At 35.4% G+C, this 17460-nt stretch overlaps 2 protein-coding genes and 1 pseudogene across 3 annotated transcripts; all 3 read left to right on the forward strand.

Annotated features, from left to right (window-relative positions):
- Positions 1-229: 229 nt before the first annotated feature.
- Positions 230-4094, forward strand: LOC105107553 (putative UDP-glucuronate:xylan alpha-glucuronosyltransferase 3). Its single transcript, XM_011001517.1, has 4 exons — positions 230-634; positions 1280-1489; positions 1832-2469; positions 2919-4094. The coding sequence occupies exons 1-4, from the start codon at positions 564-566 to the stop codon at positions 3947-3949; spliced, it is 1950 nt and encodes a 649-aa protein (XP_010999819.1). The 5' UTR covers positions 230-563; the 3' UTR covers positions 3950-4094.
- A 530-nt stretch (positions 4095-4624) lies between these two features.
- Positions 4625-8891, forward strand: LOC105107555 (Pentatricopeptide repeat (PPR) superfamily protein). 2 transcript variants are annotated; one of them, XM_011001518.1, is made up of 2 exons: positions 4625-8419; positions 8518-8891. In XM_011001518.1, exon 1 carries the CDS (start codon positions 4878-4880, stop codon positions 7956-7958), a length of 3081 nt encoding a protein of 1026 aa, XP_010999820.1. In that variant the 5' UTR covers positions 4625-4877; the 3' UTR covers positions 7959-8419; positions 8518-8891. The 2 variants fall into 2 exon arrangements, with proteins under 2 accessions (XP_010999820.1, XP_010999821.1); XM_011001519.1 differs by having other exon boundaries at positions 8539-8891.
- A 3523-nt stretch (positions 8892-12414) lies between these two features.
- LOC105107579 (serine carboxypeptidase-like 42) lies at positions 12415-15503 on the forward strand (annotated as a pseudogene).
- The last annotated feature ends 1957 nt before the right edge of the window (positions 15504-17460 follow it).

Genomic DNA, 17460 nt, shown 5'->3' on the forward strand with positions numbered 1-17460 from the left:
AATAAAAATAAAAATTTATGAATAAATAGAGAAAAATTTGATTGAAATTTTTAATTTAAAATTTAAATCATTGAATTTTTTAAAATATTTTTTAATTGTTTAAAAATTAAATGAAATTAGTTTTGATAATAGCTCTTTCGACATCACCGAGGATAGAAAAAAAAAAAAAGACAAAAAAATTGAGTAAAATAGGGATGAGAAAGAGAGGCAAACTAGGAAACGAAAATAAAAACCTCGCCCCATTTCCATCGGGAAAGGGGTTCTTACATTGACTTTGTCTCGGCCTGTCTCACTCACTTCACAAGACGGGGAGAGACCATCTCCCTCGCAATAATACACTAAGCAGCAGCATGGATCAATAGTCGCTGTGTGGTGTAGCTACTTAAACTAACCATTAAACATAGTTAATACAATCTCCAATTACAGTCAATGCTCACACTGACAGCTGTTTCCTGAAACGAATCCGTGTTTTCCTAATAGAGTCTTTTATTTTTCCTTGTTAATGTCTTTTAAGTGAGATAGATTGTGACTGCCTCCCTGTAACTGAAGCGGAAGAAGAAAAGATGAGAGGAGTCGGAGTGACCTCCCCTAGTTCTAGTTCTGCAGAGCCCAGACACCGACCCTCTGCTTTTAAGTCAGTCTCTCTCTCTCTCTCTCTCGTTTTACTTCTCTTTTTTAATCACTCGCTGTCTCTATAATCTGATTGATCGGTGGTTTCACTTAATAATAAATCAGCTTTTTGATTACTGATTAAGCATGTTTTACACTAGTTAGCATTCCATTTGTTTCACTATCAACTACCGCTGAGATCTACTTGTTTATGGTATGATATGCTTTTGTTTTTGTTTTTGTTTATTTCCTTTTTCTTTGGTGATTTATTCCTGGTCTTTGCATGCTTTGTCGAATTGGGTTTTCAGTATTGGCTTGGTATTGATTTTGACCCATATAGTGGAAGCAGAGGAGAGGATTTGGGCTGGTAATGTTCTACTTGCTTGCGTCTTTGACACCATTCTATTATAATTTTTTGGATGGTGGTCTCACCTTTTTATTATCTGAAATGCCAATGCTCGAAAATAACATCGAAAAATGTTTAAGATCCTCGTAGTTGATAGTTCCTTCCATTGGGTTGCTAACTACCGAATGTGTTTTTCTTCTTCTTTTTTATTTGTTTGTCCTGCTAGGGCCATCTTTATCCTTCTGTGTGTGTGTGTGTGTGTCTCGATTTATTATATAATTATGTACTTGGACCAATGTTCATGTGAATGCTTTCTTGGTACAGTGAAGATGCAAGCAGAAGGAGGTTCTTAAGAGGTAGGGATCTTAGAGATGTTGAGAAGGCCTTCCAGGTTCCCATCCAATATAAGAATTTGAACTGCAAAATATCTACACTGAAAGTTGTGCTCTTAATAATTGCTTTTGGAACCTTGGTGACATTCTATCATTCTCCAGTAGTTTATATTGCAGACCAGCCATCCACTTCTGGATCTCGGTATGTTTATTGTCTACTTTCAATTATCTATCAGGTCTTATTTTTCTCTTAAGATTGTTTCATTTCTAGTTTTTAGTTTAGTTCCCAGCATAGAACTTCCAAATCAAACCTTCCTCATTTTTCTGTTTGGTATTATGTTAGTTTCTCATCCTGAACTTGTCCTTGTTTCAAGTGGATAAGTAGTATGGCAGGTTAGAGCTGTTCTCAGAGTTAAAAAATGCACAGACACACTCGGCTATCCTTTTTAAAAAGCTTGAAAGCCTCTTTAAACTTTGCTAAAAGGCACAGACCCATTATTTTTTTTCTTTGCAATATCCTGAAAGAGAGTTTTAATGTATGCAGGCCAAGTTTTGTTGATCGATGGACAAGAGATGGTGCTGCCATGGATCCACGCTATATCTCTAATTTAGACGTTAACTGGGACCAGATTTCTGATATTATTGTTAAACTAGATGACAGCAATGAGTATCAGGGAATTGGCTTGTTAAACTTCAATGAAAGTGAGATTAATAATTGGAAGCTGATGTTACTGGATGTTGAGCACGTTGTTCTGCATCTAGAGCATGTAGCGGAAGATGTAACTTGGGAATCCCTTTACCCTGAATGGATAGATGAAGAGGAAGAATTTGAGGTTCCCACTTGTCCTGTTCTGCCCAAACTTAAAGTTCCTGGCAAGCCACGCATTGATATAATTGCCGTGAAGCTTCCATGCAACAAGTCAGGGAAATGGTCAAGAGATGTGGCTCGTTTGCACTTGCAGCTTGCGGCTGCAAATCTTGCTGCTTCTGCTAAAAGTTATCATCCTGTGCGTGTGCTTTTGGTGACTGACTGCTTCCCGACCCCAAATCTTTTCACTTGCAAGGAGCTTATTTGGCATGAAGGGAATTTATGGATGTATCAACCCAACCTCAATGTGTTGAGAGAAAAGATACAACTCCCAGTAGGGTCATGTGAACTTTCAGTTCCTCTCAAGGCTAAAGGTCAGTCTTTAAGATTTGCATTAAAAAAATCAATACTGTCTATTTCTTTTATTCCATGTTAGCTAGTGGGGCTTTGGAAAGCAGCTTGTCTAATTTCTCTCGTTTTATCTCTGTAGCCCACAAAAATCTTTTAAGTTATGGTGAAAACTAGCCCTGGTTGAGTTAGTTAAATTTTTGGTCAACTGCAATACCCATTCATATCTGTCTGGCAGTACTGGGAAACCGGTGCATCGAAACTTAAAAATAAATGAAAAAATATGACTTAGCATGACATCTTTAGGGTTTGGATCTGTAAGTTTTAACTGCCAAGGGATCAAGGCAAGGAATTGACTTTTTCTAATTTGTTACCCTAACTATCTGTGTAATTTACGAAAAAGATTGCATTGGCTTTCTCACTGCAAAGCTAATGCAAAATCTTAAATTGAAATTCACTGAATGTTTTTCAACAGAACATTTTTACTCAGAAAGAGCACACCGGGAAGCATATGCAACGATTCTGCATTCTGCACACTTTTATGTTTGTGGGGCCATTGCTGCAGCTCAGAGTATCCGCATGGCAGGTTCAACACGGGATCTTGTGATACTTGTTGATGAAACAATTACTGACTATCATAGGGAAGGCTTAACAGCTGCAGGTTGGAAAATCCATACAATCCAAAGAATCAGGAACCCAAAAGCTGAACGAGATGCTTACAATGAATGGAACTACAGTAAATTTCGTCTTTGGCAATTGACAGATTATGACAAGATCATCTTCATTGATGCTGACATGCTCATACTTAGAAATATCGATTTCTTGTTTGAGATGCCAGAAATATCTGCTACAGGAAACAATGCTACCCTGTTCAACTCTGGTGTGATGGTGGTTGAACCATCAAATTGTACATTCCAGCTGTTAATGGATCATATCAATGAGATTGAGTCCTACAATGGCGGGGACCAGGGATATCTAAATGAAATCTTCACGTGGTGGCACCGGATTCCTAAACACATGAACTTCTTGAAACACTTTTGGGAAGGTGACGAGGAGGAGAAGAAACAGATGAAAACTCGACTCTTTGGAGCTGATCCGCCAATCCTTTACGTTCTCCACTATCTGGGCAATAAACCATGGATATGTTTCCGAGATTATGATTGCAACTGGAATGTGGACATTTTGCAGGAGTTTGCTAGTGATGTTGCTCACAAAACATGGTGGAAGGTGCATGATGCCATGCCAGGGAACTTGCACAAGTACTGCTTGCTTAGGTCCAAGCAAAAGGCAGCGTTAGAGTGGGATCGGAGGCAAGCCGAGAAAGCCAATTACACTGATGGTCATTGGAAGATTAAGATAAAAGACAAACGCTTGGAAACCTGCTACGAGAATTTCTGCTTCTGGGAGAGCATGCTATGGCATTGGGGTGAAAAGAATTGGACAGATAATGCAACTGTTACTCCATCACCGCCAGCTGTTACAACTACATCTCTCCCCTCTTTGTGATTGGTCAATCCACTATCTCATACTTACAATTTATGTAGATGGTACAAAGTTCAATGTATTGACATAAAGTGATTTTATGAGAAATTGTAGTGACAAATTGAGAGTCAAGTGGTGTTGCTATAAGGCATTTTTATCTGCTTGAGCGTCTCGCAGTGAGGTTAATTAATTGTGCATAATGCATAGACTATTGTTGCTTTGAGGCCCCCACCATCCCTCCCAGCTCTTCAATTTTACTGCGTAAGATGCAACCTCTTCCGAATAGTGCCTCTCCACCTTCGTAATTGGTTTATTTTTTATTTTTTATTAACATGAGTATTCAAATTAATTTTTGTTTATTTTAATTAATTTTATAAATTTTAAAATTAATAATTATATAAGTTTTAAAATTGAACTTATAATTATTAAAAAAATAAATTTAAAATTTGATCAACTAATCTATATTTTAAAATTAACTTATTGCTAATAAATATTTTAATACTTACTTATTTTTTAAATATATACTCAATTTTTAAATATATACTCAATTGATGTTACAACTTGGATGGATGGCTAGAACAAGTTTTTTAATTAAATTTTAAGCTCATTTAATATTCTTGTTTTTAAAAATATATAAAAATATTTTTTAAAAAATTTATTTCTAACATCAATATATACTAATATATATAAAGATTTCAACTGCAAAAACAATTAGCTAAACAAATGTAACGACGTCGTTTGCAAAAGACGATATTTCTTCACCCTTTTAAAAGCAATAATCAGAAGTTTTGCCGCCAGACAGCATCAAAATCTGTATCAAAGATGAATAATTCTTCCAGAGGTCCAGGGATGGAATTCTTTCAGTAAACAATTATCAATATCTTTATTCTCTCCTTTCGCTTCAACTAGTTCTGTTTTGCAGAGTCATGTTGGACTCATCCCTCCTCGTTCAATGCTTCGCAAATTCTTCCTCTTGAAAACCTCACCCTCCTCAAACCTACACTCCTTCCATCACCAACTCACATTCTCAGATATTCCAAACGGGTCAAATCACCACTTTCATACCGTTACACCTCGGATACACACACATATCTTGCAGACCTGTCTGCAAAAAAGCAAGCAAGTCAAAACCCACAGCCTGTTTGATGAAATACCTCAAAGATTATCTCAATTTTCAACCACCAATAAAATTATCCATGCCCAGAGCCTCAAACTTGGTTTCTGGTCAAAAGGGGTTCTAGGCAATGTAATCGTTGACCTTTATGCCAAGTGTGCTGATGTGGACTATGCGGAGAGGGCATTCAAACAGCTTGAGAATAAAGATATATTGGCCTGGAACTCAATTCTATCTATGCATTCAAAACAGGGATTTCCATACTTGGTTGTTAAGTATTTTGGGTTGTTGTGGAATTCTGGTGTGTGGCCAAATGAGTTCACATTTGCTATTGTTTTATCATCTTGTGCAAGATTGGAGATGGTAAAGTGTGGTAGGCAAGTTCATTGTAATGTTGTTAAGATGGGGTTTGAGTCAATTTCTTATTGTGAGGGTGCTTTAATTGGTATGTATGCCAAATGTAATTTTTTAACTGATGCTCGAAGCATATTTGATGGAGCAGTAGAATTGGATAAATTTTCTCGGACATCGATGATTGGTGGGTATATTAAAGCTGGTCTGCCTGAGGAGGCAGTGAAAGTGTTCCAGGAGATGGAGAAAGTTGGACAGGAACCAGACCAGGTAGCATTTGTGACTGTCATAAATGCATATGTTGATTTAGGAAGGCTAGACAATGCATCTGATTTGTTTTCCAGGATGCCTAACCGGAATGTTGTGGCTTGGAATTTGATGATTTCAGGTCATGCCAAAGGAGGTTATGGGGTGGAAGCGATTGAGTTTTTCCAAAATATGCGGAAAGCTGGTGTTAAATCCACGAGATCCACGTTGGGAAGTGTATTGAGTGCTATTGCAAGTTTAGCGGCTCTTGACTTTGGCTTGCTAGTTCATGCTGAGGCACTTAAACAGGGGTTACACTCAAATGTTTATGTTGGAAGTTCACTGGTTAGTATGTATGCTAAGTGTGGGAAGATGGAAGCAGCAAAGAAAGTTTTTGAAACTTTAAATGAGCAAAACGTAGTGTTGTGGAATGCAATGCTTGGAGGATATGTGCAGAATGGATATGCCAATGAAGTCGTGGAATTGTTTTTTAATATGAAGAGCTGTGGTTTTTACCCGGATGATTTTACCTATAGCAGCATTCTGAGTGCCTGTGCTTGCTTAAAATATTTAGATTTGGGCCGTCAATTGCATTCAGTTATTATCAAGAACAAATTTGCATCCAACTTGTTTGTTGGAAATGCTTTGGTAGATATGTATGCTAAATCTGGTGCTCTTGAGGATGCAAGGCAACAATTTGAGCTGATAAGGAATAGAGACAATGTTTCTTGGAATGTAATTATTGTTGGATATGTGCAAGAAGAAGATGAAGTTGAGGCATTCCATTTGTTTCGAAGAATGAATTTGCTCGGGATTCTGCCTGATGAAGTGTCTCTGGCCAGTATATTGAGTGCCTGTGCAAGCGTTAGAGGCCTTGAGCAAGGGAAACAGGTGCATTGTCTTTCAGTCAAAACTGGTCAAGAAACAAAGCTTTACAGTGGAAGTTCCCTCATCGACATGTATGCCAAGTGTGGGGCTATTGATTCTGCACACAAAATTCTTGCTTGCATGCCTGAGCGAAGTGTGGTCTCCATGAATGCACTGATTGCAGGATATGCTCAAATTAATTTGGAACAGGCAGTAAATCTGTTTCGAGATATGCTAGTTGAAGGAATAAACTCTACTGAAATAACATTTGCAAGCCTTTTAGATGCATGTCATGAGCAACAGAAGTTGAATCTAGGAAGGCAAATCCACTGTCTTATTTTAAAGATGGGACTTCAGCTTGATGATGAATTCTTGGGTGTCTCTCTCTTAGGCATGTACATGAACTCCCTGAGAACAACAGATGCAAGTGTTCTCTTCTCAGAGTTTTCAAATCCAAAGAGTGCTGTAGTGTGGACTGCTATGATTTCAGGACTTAGTCAAAATGATTGCAGTGTGGGGGCTTTACAACTCTATAAAGAAATGCGCAGCTGCAATGTGTTACCTGACCAAGCTACATTTGTTAGTGCCCTCAGAGCATGTGCTGTCGTATCTTCTATAAAAGATGGTAGGGAGACTCATTCTCTGATTTTCCATACTGGATTTGACTCAGATGAGTTGACGAGTAGTGCCCTTGTAGATATGTATGCCAAATGTGGGGATGTGAAGAGCTCCATGCAAGTTTTTAACGAAATGAGCAGGAAAAATGACGTTATTTCTTGGAACTCAATGATAGTTGGATTTGCTAAAAATGGGTATGCAGAAGATGCACTAAGAGTATTCGATGAGATGAAACAATCACATGTTACACCAGATGATGTCACTTTTCTTGGTGTCCTCACTGCGTGTAGTCATTCAGGGAGGGTATCCGAAGGGCGTCTGATTTTTGACATGATGGTTAACTTATATGGGATGCAGCCTAGAGCAGATCATTGTGCCTGCATGGTTGATCTTCTAGGCAGATGGGGTTCTCTAAAAGAAGCTGAAGAGTTCATTAACAAACTTAATTTTGAACCTGATGCTAAGGTTTGGGCTACAATGCTCGGGGCCTGCAGAATACATGGAGATGACATCAGGGGCCAACAAGCTGCTGAAAAACTCATTGAGCTTGAACCACAAAACTCTTCACCCTATGTACTGCTTTCTAACATTTATGCCGCATCAGGAAACTGGGATGAGGTCAATACTTTGAGGAGGGAAATGAGAGAAAAAGGAGTGAAGAAGTTGCCTGGGTGTAGCTGGATTGTAGTTGGACAGGAGACGAACAAGTTTGTGGCAGGAGACAAATCTCATCATAGCGCATCAGAAATCGATGCAGTTTTGAAAGATTTGACACCGCTGATGAGAGAAAATGATTATGTTGTTCAGCTTGATTTTTTTGGTGATGATGAAGAATGAGAAAGGTCAGTCCTTCTTCACTACGTGCCCACCTGCTTACAAAGAAGAAGAGCAGCTTCTCAATGACTGGAAGATGGTACTATGACTTGTAGAAAGGGTCTACCTGAAGCAATTGATTGACATCATAAACAACCAGGTGTAAAACACAATATAACTGACCATAAACATATTTGTTGGTTATGGTCCTGAAAATCATTTAACTTACCAATTCCAGAATTCAGTTGTTATCATTCGCTTAGCTTTTGGCTCCTTCAGATGGATTTGACTTCTTAATGCACTTCGGCCAACATTGTGATTTCGTTCTGGTTACAGCATCATAGTGAGAAGCAAACGGAAGGAGTTTCCTCAGAGAGGGATGTTTGAACTTTGAAATGCCCGTCAGGATCCCAACCCCGAAACTTGTGCTGATAACCATTGCATCGGAGACTCCAGTGGTTTGATCTGCCCACTTTTAGATCTGGGTAAGCTCTGTGGTTCACTCATCTTTCTTTCACTTGGTACACATCATCTGTTGGTTCTCTTTTCAAGCATTTATTTTTTCTCGGTTCGATACCCACAGGAAGAAGTTTAGTGCCTGCAGGTCAAGTTTTGTTCGACTCATGGATGAAGAAGACCACAAGGAAGCTGCAGTAGATCCACGTTAATTACAGCTCAACTTCAGGCACAGCATGGCACAGATTTCAGACGTTATTACAAACTACTAGCTGACGGTAGAGAGTATCAGGCAGTGGTGGTTAATTGTTAAACTTCACTGGAAGAGAGATTGACAGATGGAAGCAGAGTTTCATCTTTGAATGTCATTAGTTTCTGTAACTATTACAAGCTTTTCACGTTGTTTTGTCTCTCAGGACAAACTCCCAAGCAGTACCATCAATCAAGTTTTTTACATAAATTCATCAAAATTCTTTTGTTGAGGAAAATACATTTTAACGACATCATTCTTATTTATTTGCAATCCTTTTTTCCATAGCACTAGCAATGATGCTTGTCCCTCCCTCCATTGTCCCCTTCAAACCCCCCTACCAGTTTCCCAAACTTGAGCCCGAGGCGAGAGTTCAATCATTTTCACTTTCCATTTCCACACTAACCTAAAATGAATTTGATTTCGCCATGGAAGTTAAGATTTCCTCCGATTTCAATTTCGCCAAGCACTACCTTATCCTACTGCAAGACTTCGCTCACAAGCCAAGCCTTGTCCTTCCCATAAACTCCTCACAAACCAAACCCCCAAGAAGAAAAACTCCAAGCCTGAGCCAGTCCGTAAACCAACCATAATTGAAGAAGTGTCAGGAGACGATGAAGACAGAGAAGGAGGAGAAGAGCAGCTTCTCTTTGATGATTTTGAAGATGGTAGCTTGACTCCTAAAAAAATGTCACAGAACCTGCAAGATCCAGAGAAGCAACAAGGAAGAAAGCGAGAAAGGAGAACAATTTCATTTTAGACCCTGACAATATCGTCCTTGAAAGAGAAAGAGAACCTTATAATTATAAACGTTACTTGAAAAACTTGTTAACAAACTTAATCAAGACAATAATCAGGTTTTTTTTCAACCAAATATAACACATTCCTTATTTTTCAAAGACAAAATCTTTGATATAACATAATTGTAGTCAAATTTTGAGTTTTTTGCCCGTAACTATTAAGTTTGACAAAAATTCATCATCTGTAATATTGATCGAGTCGATCCTCACAATGAAGTATTCTTAACCTCATAAAAAAAAGAATGGTTGTGGCCATGCAGGGGATCTACAGCTAAAAAGGTTAAATAATAAAAATAATTGTTTTTCTTTCAACTTTTCACTTATGTTTAATTATATAAGATATTATAATGATTATTTTTTTAACCCCAAAAAAATGTAAGTAGTTTAGCAATAAAATTTATGTGGTGGATAATCAATTAATTTTTTAATTCTAATAATTTAATTAATTTTTTTTAGTTAAAGTAGTTGATAGTTTGTATTTAGTGCCTGATAGGCTAAGGTGATATATAAATTGTACCTACAATAGATCCTTATTTTTATAGATTTATAGACTTTCAAATGCTTAAGTAAAAGTATTTTTAGAGAAAAAAAATATAATAATATTTTAAAAAGATAGACCTAGACTCTCTCTCTCTATCTCTCTCTCTCTCTATATATATATATATATTAAAAATATTAAGAATGAAGAGATTGTGAAGCTGGAGCTTGAAAGACTCGAGGGGTATTTATAGCTCACGAGTCTTATATTTTAATAAAAAAAGAAGTCGAAGAGTCATTCCATCCCTATGATATTTTGGATCAGTATAAAATATTATGGAACTCATTTAAGAAATCTATTAGAGGAACTCATTAACAGAATCCATTGGATAAACTTGTACTTAAAATTTTTCTAAGTGGCTAGAAGGAATCTATTAGGGGTAGTGCTATTGCACTAGAAAAACTAAATCAATCCCTTCCTTAGAGACTAGTGTTATTTCACTTAAGAGACCTCATTTCAATCCCTTGAAAATTAATGTTATTGCATTAGAGATCTCATACCAATAATTTAGAGATTGTTAGGATATTGTTCTATGGAAATTAAGTCAATCCCTTCTTTGAAAAGCGATGTTATTACACTAGAGAGACCAAGTTAGTCCTTTGTAATGAGAGTTGTGATCGTTCAATAGATGAAATCTTTTTAATAAGTGGAACTTATCTAATAGGTGGAACTCACTTTTTAGGTATCATCAGAGCTCTCCAAGTCATCATGACACCTTTTGGTGCGTACAAGCAACTATAAAAATTATTTATGGGCATAATCATAAGTGTAGTGAATAACATGACTGTAGATATCATCATGGATATAGTTGTTGGTGTAGCTATATAGGGTGTAATTGTGGGCGTAATCATAAACATAACCATTAGGATGTTATTAGCGTAGCTATTGGTATAGTTACTATTGCATTGAGGTTTCACTAACCATAAAACAAGCTTTTGAGAAATAAGAATGAATTGCTTTTTTGTTCATTTCCCACAAACAATGTCAATAAAGATCCCAAAAAATTCATGTAGCTTAGAAGCAAGACTTATATATGTGTTGGATAATGTATTAATCTCTTAATTCTAGTATTCTGATCTATTTTTCCTAACCAAGATAGTAGGTAGCTTGCACTTGATGCCTGGTAGGCTAAGGTAGCTTGTGATTGGTACCTGCAAAATGTTTTTTTTTATATAAATTTAGGGATTCTTAGATATTTAAGTAAATATCTTTTTAGAGAAAGAAAGTGTAATAATAATTTAAAAAGATAGAATTTAAAAATATGTATGCTAAAAATAATAAGAACAATGAGATTATAAACTTGGAGCTTAAATGATTTATAAGTTATTTATAATATATGAATATTATAATTTTATGGAAAGGAAAGACTCAAGAGTTATTATATCTCTGTAATATTTTGAATTATATTCTATTTAAAATAATATATATTAAATTAATATAAAATATTAAGAGATTTATGTAAAGATTCCAAAAAATTATTGAAAAAGTGTTGGTTTAAGACAAGTTATTAGACGAGTTATTCAAGCTTGTTAAGAGGAAAAATAGTCCTAAAATCTAAAACCCATGCTCGTTAGGGTTTAAAGCACATTAAATTTGGGTTCGTCACATTTCATTTCTTTCTTCTGTTTCTCTTCATTGAATGTTTTGTGCATTACAATCTCTCTCAACTGCAAGTGAACTCAGGATTTTTATCGGATATAATAGAACTATGTTAATATTTTCCCATGAAGCGCTTTAAGGGTAAAAGAATGCCAAAGAAGATACCTGACCTAGCCTCTTCTATTCTCCTTTCCTTTTTCCTGATTTTTGGGTTTTTTATTTTTTTTCTTTTACTTGTTTGTCTGGTTCAGTTCAGTTCAGTTGTCAGAATTTGGAAGATACCAAATGGATCTCTTTTTGGACTTTCTTCTTTAACTTAAAACAGACAAGAAACATTAATACTATAATGTACTATAATGTTATATTATATTACCAGCGTCTCTAGCCCAAATTCACTACCTACAAGTAAAGCAAAGCAGGACCTGAAGTGCCTGCAACTTCCCAACGTCTTCTCTCCTATATAGGTTGTATCGGTATTATCTATACAACCATAAATACATTAGACATATGTATAGTAAAACTTTCATACTAGGGCAGATCTGGCCTACGAATAAATATATAGAGACGCCTTTTCGTCTAAGGAAGCCCAGGAATCACGTGCCCAGTGCAACAAAATTTGTTTCATTACACACACACACACACACACACCCCCTTAGTATTATCATTATTAGATTTCTTTTTGTCAAACTTTTTGGACTTTCTTTTTTTGGGCGGTTTGTTCTAATATAATATAGTAATATACTTAATACTCCTAGCCCAATGCAGAGAAGGATGTAATTGTGTGGGAGTTTAGGATAAAAGGGTGTGGTCTTGCTTCTTGCACTGTATAACAGGGTCATGGGGTTTCATGAGATGGGTAGGTGTTGGTTTGGTGCGGTATTCATTGCTGTGATAAGTTTCTAGTTGCTGGTGAGTGATGTTGTGGATGGATATCCAGCTGAGGACCTGGTGCTCAACTTGCCTGGTCAACCAAAGGTTGGCTTCAGGAAGCACGCTGGTTATGTTGATGTGGATGTCAGGAATGGGAGGAGCTTGTTTTACTACTTTCTTGAGGCTGAGGACCCTGACCAGAAGCCCCTAGCTCTCTGGCTCAACGAGGGTAATTAGTTCTTCTCTTAAACAGAAGATTCTTTCTGAGAGTGTTTATGTTTGCTGCATAGTTTTTAATACATTTTGAGGAATGAAATCTTCGTTCATAAAAAAATACAGTGCGCTTTTATGTCTGGTTAATGGGGTTCAATTTTATATCGTTTTCTACCTGTACTTGCTTTCTTCATTCAAGTTCCATTCTCTTTCCTTCCTTACCTTTTGCTCTTTTCAAAAAATCTAGACTGTTCAATGTTATATTTTTATTTTATGTCCTATATGTTTATGATTTCGTCGATTCTCTTCAGATGCAACTTCGGCAATTAATGCTTCGCCAACAAAACTACAAAATTTGGATTATTCTGTCACTTGTCAGTCAATTGCAGTACGTTAAAACTTCCAAGATATGCTATGATGTATGGAAAATTTATGCTTTTCTTGATCAGCGAGAGATAGCAAAAGAAAATAAAAGGATTGAAATTTTTACCACTAGGACTCTATCACCAAGACACCAACTGTTGCAAGATTCACAATTTTCATTCTTTCCTTTTGGATGAATCAGAGACAAATCTTATAAATTAATTATGAAGAACATATTACAAATTAGCCCTGATATAATTTTTTTTTTACTTTACCATTTCTTCTGCTTGTGGGGCTGGAATTAACGCGTGATTAGACATTAATGAAGAATCTGCTGCTGTGATAAATTGACAGGATTGTTGTACGTTCAAATCAAAATCTTTAATGAAATTTTAATCAAAATTCTTGCATTTTATTTTAGGTCCAACCCAAGCCATTCTCTTAGCATGGTTTTAGAATTCCAGAACGAGCTCTAACTGTATCGTACTAATATAGAAAAACAGATGCAGTAAAATTCCCGTGATGTTGAGAGATTCAAGTTATTAATATTAATATTCCATGTTCAGGCCCAGGTTGTTCCTCTATTGGTGGAGGAGCCTTCACGGAGGTGTCCATTCTTTCCTAGTAGGGATGGCCGCGGCCTTAGAAGAAATTCAATGTCCTGGAACAGAGGTAGCATATAGTTAGCAAAACAATAAATCCTAGTACAAGTGCCTGATTTAATTGATTATAACAGGAAAGAGTTCCATCTTTCATCTTCTGCAGCATCTAATCTCCTCTTTGTCGAGTCTCCTGCTGGAGTAGGACGGTCGTACTCAAATACATCTTCTGATTAATTATACTACTGGGGATGCCAAAACAGGTATAGAAAACTGCAAACCACCAAACTAAGTTTCTCTTAATTTATTTAACACTGAGATTTTCCTATCAATTTAAGTAAAAAAAAAAAAAAAGATGACTACGTAGAATTTGTTAATTTTGGCTTATGGGTTATTTTAGATTGACCTCACTAACACTTCTTCTGACAGCCAAGGATATGCACACGTTCTTCTTGAAGTGGTATGAGAAGTTCCCAGAATTCAAATCCCAAGAACTGTTTCTTACCGGAGAAAGTTATGCAGGTGTAACCAAATGCTTTGAAAAGTTTCATTTTCGCTTTTATAGTTGTTATTGTTGCAAAAATTTTCAAAGGGCACCCCTTTGTTCGAATGTTATCTGCCAATTTGTAGTGACAACTGAACTCAATAGAGGTTTCCAATTATTAACCATACCAAATCATCCCAAGCTTGCTGAAGACAACATGGCACTTTCTGGTTGGTCCGTTTTTGTAAAATTCTTACGTTGTCATGTAGGACATTGCATACCACAGCTTGCCGAGGTTCTTTTGGACCATAATGCACAGTCAACTGATTTCAAGTTCAATATCAAAGGAGTTGCTGTAAGAAAACCTTAAACTTCCTTTTCTGTGATTTAATATAACTACTGTGTGTTTATGACCTTGTTTTTTTCATGTATATTCATTTGTTCAACATAGTTGGTTAGATTGGCAATCCACTTCTTAGACTTAATCGGGATGTTCCCGCAAAATTCGAAATCTTTTGGTCACATGGGATGATTTCTGATGAGATCCGACTTAAGATCATGAATGAATGCGACTTAGACGACTACACCTTTGCAAGTCCGCATAATGTAACTGACACTTGCAATAATGCAATATCTCACGCAAATAGCATCACTGGTCATTACATAAACAAATACGACGTGATCCTCGATGTTTGTTATCCATCTATAGTAAATCAAGAACTGCGATTGAGGAAAATGGTTTGCTCCCTCCCTCTTTCTTTGTTCATTTCTCATTGTAAGTTCATATTTCTGATATTATTAAGCCACTTTGCTCTTTTTCAAATATACTCAGGCTACCAAGATGAGTGTTGGTTTGACGTGTGTATGACCTATGAAAGACGTTTCCATTTCAATCTTCCCGAGGTTCAGAATTGAAGGATTTTCATGCAAATCGAACAAAACTACTCGGTCCCTGGTTTATGTGCAGTAAGCAAGTGTGGTATGCTTTCTCTTTCTCTTTCTCTTTCTTTATTTAAGGAAACAGTGTCAGAAGGCATGTTTTTCATCACGTTAAATTCTTTGGAGGCCACCTCTCTTGGTTTCTAGATCATCTAAGTTCTGTCATCTTAACTCATGTACGTATGAAATTATCATAAGAAGTACGGTTCAGATGCTTCTCTTTTGATGTTAATTCCTGACGGTCTTAATTGCTTTATGAAAACAAATCATTGTTTAGGTGTGCTAGTCATACCATATGTTGCCTAATTACTGCAAAGCATAAACAATAAATCTAATTTTTGCATCATGTTTTATTGGGCAGCGTATTACACTACAGTGATACTGATAGTAATATCAACATACATGCCATTCTAAAAAAGATCATTCAAAATTATATTTCAGTTTGGTTTTTCAAATAAGCCCTATATTGTACAGATGAAAAGAAATTTCTATTTTAGTTAGCTATGATTACTGTTTAAAACCTATTATAAAGATTATTCCATGATCTCGGTAATCCAGCCTTAAATTAGATTGAGTTTAAACAAAAATAAAAAAAATAATTGATTTGGTATGACTTGATTAAAATCCAAGTTAACTCATGACTTGAGAATAACCTAGTCAAAATTTGTTAATATTTTTTATTTTTTAATTTTTTTTAAATAATATCAATTTTTTTATAAAATAAAAATATATATTAATTTGATTAATTCAAGTTAACCTATATAACTTGTGACTTGTCTCAGTTATCACTTGGATTGGGTTTAAAAACCATGACTATGATAATCTTGCATCCAACCATTTGACTACTGCAGCAAAGATCAAGATTCTGTTGTATCTAATTTTAAAGGGTGCAATTCAACTTGTTAGTTTTTAAGTTTGCTCCCTAAAGGTGGTTTGAATTCCATAAACCTCAAGGTTATTGGAGGCAAGGGCAGAGCTAGAGATTTTTCCTGTGTTGGGCTATTAAATAAATATATAATTTTTTAAAAATAAATTATTAACTCATGTGCATGAATTTTTAAAGTTAACAATAAAGTTTTAATTCAAATACACTACCTAAAATATTAAAAAATAAATTTAGAAGTACATAAAATTAAAGTGAAAGTAAAAATAAATTCACTATTGAAATTATATTTTTTGATATTTTTTGAAATATAATTCATTTATAATCAAATTTGAATCCATATTGTAACAACCCTTCAACCGAGATAATATAACAATCTCATAACAACTAAAAAACAAAGTAATTAAATTTTTTCCTTCTCTCAATTTCTCCTTCCTTCACTTAATTCTTTTTTAGATTAGTATTTTATAAGTTGGACTTTGTAAGTTTACAAGGTTATTATCTCACTTTTCTTATTTTTTTTCTTGGATTTTTTTCATGTTTTTCACTTACTTTTCTCTCTTTCTCTCTCGCCTTTTCTTTTTTCTCTTTTTCTATTTTGCTTCTGCCTAGTCGGCAACATATAAAAGAAAGGAAGAACTGATTTGTTTTATTTTTTAATAGCAAATAATCATTTTACTATTAATGAGTTGTTTTGCTTTTATTTGACAGTCTTTTTTTTTATTAGTACTGCCAAACTCTGTTCATCCTAACATTTTAACCAGATTTTATTTAATATATTTTAAAATTCCTCATAAAATTTCAGATCAATCTGATGGTCGGATTGAAAATTACATCCAATAACATAAAACTGGTCAAATTGTGTTTTTTTTTATCAAATTTTTGAATTTCTTCAAAAATTGTAAAATTTTAACCCAAGTTAAAAGAATCATATTAAAAGGCTATACACAAATTTTTAGAATTTTTTGATACCTTAACGAAGAATTACAAATTTCTTTTATATAAAAGTAGTTAAAAAATATTGATAAAATCTTAACCTAGACTAAAGCCTATCCAAGCCTATACATACCTCTACCCTTAACTAGAATTTACATAGTTGTTAATTTCAATATCTAAAATTAATATATCCTGTGATCTTCTGCGCATTGCTTGTATAATGATCTATGAACTTGTATTCTATATATAGGTGGGAGTATAGGCAACAGAATATGGAAAGTTATTAACCTTTGCCACAGTGAGGGCTGCTGGCCATATGGTGCCCAATGCACAACCTCAAGATTCAAGAGCTTTGCATTTGTTCAGTTCATTTGCGCGCGGCCGGAGATTGCCAAATACCACACACATTCCAATGGATGATTGAGATTTATCACCCTTTATTACAGCCTGATAGAGTTTCTAGTTATTTTATGTATCCTAGGGTTCCAGAACTTCCTCACTTTAAAAAAGGCAGTAAGGAAGTAATTGGGTTTAATTCCAGCAATAATACAATAAGGAAGTAATTCCAGCAAGGAGATAGGGTATTTCAATTTATT

The sequence above is a fragment of the Populus euphratica genome, unplaced genomic scaffold, assembly GCF_000495115.2.
Source record: "Populus euphratica unplaced genomic scaffold, PopEup_1.0 scaffold164.1, whole genome shotgun sequence".
Classification (NCBI taxonomy): Eukaryota; Viridiplantae; Streptophyta; class Magnoliopsida; order Malpighiales; family Salicaceae; genus Populus; species Populus euphratica.